This window comes from Lottia gigantea, assembly GCF_000327385.1.
Source record: "Lottia gigantea unplaced genomic scaffold LOTGIsca_24, whole genome shotgun sequence".
Classification (NCBI taxonomy): Eukaryota; Metazoa; Mollusca; class Gastropoda; family Lottiidae; genus Lottia; species Lottia gigantea.
Window position 1 is genome coordinate 3657491 of NW_008708707.1, and position 6205 is coordinate 3663695.

The 6205-nt window shown below is 31.4% G+C and overlaps 1 protein-coding gene across 1 annotated transcript; it reads right to left on the reverse strand.

Moving 5' to 3' along the window:
- Positions 1-75: 75 nt before the first annotated feature.
- Positions 76-4563, reverse strand: LOTGIDRAFT_231994 (hypothetical protein; the record flags this gene model as incomplete). Its single annotated transcript, XM_009055426.1, has 6 exons — positions 76-858; positions 1288-1381; positions 1997-2131; positions 2807-2898; positions 3567-3657; positions 4483-4563. 6 exons carry the CDS (start codon positions 4558-4560, stop codon positions 764-766), a joined length of 585 nt encoding a protein of 194 aa, XP_009053674.1. The 3' UTR covers positions 76-763.
- Between the last annotated feature and the right edge of the window lie 1642 nt (positions 4564-6205).

Genomic DNA, 6205 nt, shown 5'->3' on the forward strand with positions numbered 1-6205 from the left:
TTATTGGGTCATTGTTTATGTCTAAGTTCATTAATATTATAACTCTATGGAATTGTTAAAAGAGACGATTGTATAGAGGTTTTCTAGCCTTTTAATGTGTAACAGACATTTGTAACTACTATTTAGGACATTCCAAATTTTCTCCCTGACGCCTGTGGTTCCTGTAATTCCTGTGATATTTACCCAGATATATGTCGTTCAGCTAATGCTGGTGAATAAGTCTAATTTGAGAAATCAAAGTCCATGTTCTAGGTTGTTATTGATTGTACTCTGATTTCTTAAGCTCCAGTGAGTTTTCATTTCGTAACATTTGAAGGCCTGTTGAAATCACTTTCTATAAAAAACTTCATGAGAAATTGGTGTTTTTTATCCACAGTACTGGCTTGAAAACATATCTAATAGACTAGGATCCAAGTCTGCATTTTTCACAGACATTTTTCACACCACAATTAATCTCAAAATAAAATCAAGAATCTTTTCGTAGGTCTAGATGTATAAAAACAAGAATCCACTAAAGTCTGTATTAAAAATCACATGTCAATTTTCAGACTTCTGAATCCGTTCAAACGCTGAAATCACTGACATTTTATCTAATCACAATCACAACTGATATTCATCTCCCTTGACTGAGTACAGACCAACACACCGAATATGTAATGAAGTTTCAGTCAGTACTAATTGATATTAATAAACAGTTGGAGAGTTGATATCTAATACACATCAGTACATCACATCACACAGAATATCAGCATGAAAAACACTACTATCTATTTTTAGCACCTTTTCGTACAACAGTCCAACCATCATCTTCTTCTGTTTCCATGGCATTTTCATTATTATTCAAATTTTGATTCAAATCTATAAAATAGTAATAAAACCAGTTATTGAAAATAACGTAAGATGTCATGTATAGAAATAAATAAGGTATTATAAGCCCATTTTGATATTTATATTTCAATTATAGGATAAACAAATTATTTCCCAAAGTTAATACTGGTCCATTTTCAGTTGATACCCTTCTCTGTATTCAGGAGTATTGAGAAGGAATATGAAATGAATGACTGACAGATAGATACATGTACCAAAACCATAGGTCTATTGTATTAGAGAGAAGATGAGACAGGCCAAAGGAAGAGAGAGAGAGTGTGACAAATATATACCCCAACTATGTGTGGGCATAAAATAGTTTAATATAAGATCACAATGCAGTGTTTTTTGTTACACAGGATCCAAGAGTGCATTTAATAAACACTAAACAATGAAATATTTATAAAATATCTTACTAACCTGAATGTGAGTGAGATGCTGTTTGGTTAGAAGGTAATGTTGATGGCTGACTGGTACTAGGTTGAGTTGAATCATCTTCTATTTCTTCATCCTCCTGAAATATAGAGCTTTGGTATGCAAATATTCTCTCTTTATTTGAAATGACAATCTAACAGACGTCTTTTTTTCAATCATTTTGAATCCATCCAAGACTCCAATTTACCTGATTTCAACATTGACTCAGCTACAGCAGGTTACATACCAATAACTGTATGTATTTTAAGATTAACATAGATTGGTGCCATTTGTAAAAGCAGGAAATGACGTTAAAAAGGCTCTATTTTTTTACTTTTTATGTGTATTTTTTAAACTGCAATATAGCAGGTTGTAATCATAGTATTTACACAGTGTATCTATAAAAACAGACTCTGTATATATAGCATCCTTAACTGTTTCCACTTCACTGTTTGTTTCTACACCTTTTCATTACCATTTTGGTTTAAACATTCTTCTTTCACATTTCCAAATGTGTAGGTATGATTTTGGGACAGACAGAAGATGTGACGGCTTTGTTTTGTTCCTTTAAGTATTGGCATTTTCATTTTCATAAATGAAATAAAGGAACCCATCTTTAAGAAAAAAACCCTTGTGACCAAGTTTTGTAACATTCAATACAAGCCAATATATGTTCCTCACTCTCTATATGTTTAAATAAAAATAATTTCAATACCTCACAATCATCATCACTTTCAACTTTTTGACAGTTTTGAACTTGAGCAACAGGAAATTTTTGTATTTCTTGCTTAATGTCATCAAACCTTTTTTCTTTACATAACTTATAAAAATCACAGATCTTTCTTGCAATCTGTAATACATAAAATATACCATACTTTATAATACTATATTTTCAACATGTAAGTTGGACGTAAAACTCCATTCATTTCATTTCATTAATATGTAAAATAAAAAAAAGTGGATAAATTTTTGTTATATCAAGAGTGGTTGCCAATCTGTATCAAATCTTATCAAAAATCTAACTTGTTTATTTCAACCAATAAAATTCTGACATAAACTGTCACCTCTATGGCGTTCACAAGCCACATTAAATGTGTATCATTAAAAACAGATGAAATCTTTATAATCTCTTTCTCGATAGTATTCACAAAAATCTCCATACAAGGATACCAATCTGGTGAAAAAACTCTTTATTCTCTTAATTCTGTCGCGTCGCCAGTTGAGAATCCTTGGTGTACCACAAAAGTGTACATGAATCAACTTATAATCAAAACTTAATGTCAAAAAAATATAGGTATAAGATTACGTCCTAGAATCAATGACTAGAAAAATTGTAGGTGGAGATCATAAGACTCCAGGCAACATGGGCAGAAATACCAATCAGTTTCTACAACAGCATCAACTACTATCTTTACACACTTCTTGTTAAATTGAAGTATACCAATGACAATTGCGTGTATGAGTATTTGAATATTCAAACAAGTGTAGACAGTCTTAGAAGGACTTTGCCTTGATTAAAACCTACCTCTGTAAGTGAACCATCATCAACTATTAAATCAAATTCGTGATTTAACACATCTTCTAAAAATTCTTCACACTCCAATGGATCTATATTTGCTAAAAAAGATTGAAAGCATCTACCGTATGAACATGAGTCTAATCAGAGACAGATGACTATTTTTTTTGTTCTATTGAAATCCATACATACACAACTCTGATTTTCTCAATTTTAGACTTCGGGGACTAGTTACTTTGATTCTCCCAAATGTTCAGGCCTAAAATACAATCTTCTGTCTCACCACTATTGTTGAAAAATTGCATTTGTGTATGAATGAAATATACTGCGTCTTAAAATGTTATTCAATTGATGTAAATGCCAACCAAGTAAAATATAACTTGCCAGGCAAGTTAACATACACCCACTGACAGCTTTGTTTAAATTTGGACATTTAATGCCTTCCTTCATATTAATTTGCTAAGGTTTATCAAAGATGTCGCTTTCTGTAATGTTAACAAGCAAAAAATAGAAAGTAATTTAATGAATAAAGTTCAGTCTTGGGTGAAAATAAACAATGTTTCAGCTACTAATCTGTCAAAAATTTGATCTTCTCTAGCAAAAATGGACATAGCTGACAATAATTTTTTTCCAAATCATGGGTTATTTCTTGATGCATTAAAATATCTTCACCAAGTTTCATTCAAATCTGTCAATAATTTTCGTTATATAGCTAAAATTAAACGTGTTTCAAAAAACTAAAGCAATAAAATATATCAAAATAACTTACAGTTTTCATTAAACCAGGTTTCTGTTGCATAAACCAACCATTCTGCTTTTTCTTGACAATATGCACCACCAAAACCATGACTGACTGCTAACTGAAATACCCAAGCATAATTATTACAGTTAGAAACCATATACTTTCATTGACTATTTTTACCAAGGATTTATAACAAATTATATTTCTTTGTCTTTTAATTACAATTTCAAGTTGGGCACCAAAACTATAAATGTGCTCAAGCAGAAAAATTCATGTCTCTCTAAGTTCATTGCAGTAGTTAAGAACAAACCACACACCGCACAGCAACATAACCATATAACGGATTCAAATGAAATTCTGTACAAACATCTCTAAACATTTAGAAATGTATACTTAGTTTGTTAAATGAAATATGCCAAAATGTGTGAAATGAAATTAGCTGTAACTTAAAAGTTTAGATTCAAATCCCTTGCAGCTAGTTCTACAATCACATTTTTTTTTGTATTAATCAAGTTTATAAAATTTCAATCACTGCCTGTCATGTGCTATATTGCTTAAACAAACTAAGTTTTTTTTTAAATAAAACAATATTTTATTCGCATTAATATGAAAAAGATTGGAGAACAGGCTTTTACCTATATAACCCCTCTCCTATTGGCATAACTATCCAATAACAATTCAAATGAAATTCTACACCGTGCAGTCAGTTATATCTTAATTACCTTTAAAAAAAATAAAGGCTTCAAGAACGGTTGATAGTTGCCTACGCACTATTAGGGGTCTCCTAAGAGTAAAGAGTACGTGGTAAATAGCCCCAGCCCCCTGAACTAAATGAAAATACATCTATCATCAGCACTGAGTATAACATCTCATGAGATTGAGTAAACATACATGGAAAATAACATTCCCCAAATCTTATAAGCTCCGTTCTTTCAACAATTACCTGTAACGCTGTCCATCCTCTAAACAAACCACTAACTGCTTCACTGAAAAGCACATCGTTCGTACTGGGGGCTGACATTTTGGATACCGTACATATTAAGATTTCAGTAGCATTGACTTACCGAATAGATACATTTTACCTAGCCTACACCTAATCGATTATTTTTGATCTGTGATTAATTTCTAGTCCGAAAGATCTGCCTCTATAATGTTTTATTTGGAAAAAGGACGTGTGAGAAATTCTGCTTTTTCAAAATTTAAAGCAATTCGGTTTTTTACCTTTGGTCGATTTGACCTGTGAAATCGTCCATATCTCTTATCATTATGCTGGATACCACCGTGCTGAAGTTAACCATATTGTCATTGAGCTCTTTGAGTCAGCCATGGTGGTTAACTGAAAGACTTTAGCTTAGGCCGGTCCCCTAACAGCTATTTTGACAGCAAGTTGTTGTTAGCTGGAGAAGGGTCTCTGCATTTTCCATTTAATGCCAAGAGAGCAGGGCATAGGCCTACCACAAGTAGAACTAGTTCTATCCCTTACATTCATAATGAGCGAGGGGCCTATTTATGAGTTTTCAACTTCCTCGTAGATATGTGTGCTTAAGATACAAATTCAACTTGTTTTAAAGAACAAGGGCATTAACTCATATATATTTTCTGATTTTGAGAGGGTTCATTCTTCGTCTTCTAGAGTGTTAATGAGCCATTGTGCATGATCCGACAGCTGTGGTTGATACATATTTCATTTTATATTTTTCATGTGGGCCTATAAAAAAACAAATAATCAACAACATGTAATTCATTTATTTAATATAAAAATTGAAATAATAAAAAATGAAATTGATACAAGAGATCATTAGTGTAAAATAAATGATATGTACAATGTTACACAATATAAAATAATTACATTATCACAATACATATATCTGTAAGTTTAAATATTCTTGTGTGCACATAACATTAAAGCTTTAGAAAACAAAAACAACCTCTCAGCAGAAAACATCTCATGAACCAGGTGGAATTATTTATTCTCAGTCTCAGAAGGATGTTAGGTGAATGAAAACTATGAATTCATTTCAATAATTTCAAGTCGACCATCAGAAGAGCTGTCAGTGTAACAAGAAACAGCAAGGAATATAGTTCAGAGAGATAACATTAATCGTAAGCACCATATATGTATGTATAATTGATGGTTATATAACATAAACAAATTAATTAATGTAAAATACCTGATGATTGATGGGGGACTGATTATGTAAAATAAAATGGACAAATATAAAAGCATTTTGAACTGTTTAAAACAGAAATATAAAATATAAAAGGAATGTTCATGGCCTTCATAATAATTCTTTTCTTGCCATCAGATTCTAAGTTTGATATTATATATCTTAACATATGAGGATTGGAATATTAGTAATAATAAATAATGCCTTAATTAACATGGCCAATGGCAATCTCCTTCAAATGCAGTTCAAGATATTTTGCTTGTGTTTATTTTGCACACATCTCAACATTGTATGCACACATCTCAACATTGTATGCACACATCTCAACATGTACAATGAACAGATTTGCAAACAGATTCCGCACTTTAAGCACATAAGACATTTTGAAATTGACTTGACAGTATTTTTCATCTAAAGATGTAAAAGTAACACAATACTGGTTCATTAAATGATTTGAAGACACAACCAAATACTTTGTAAAATAAAAAAAAAGGAGAT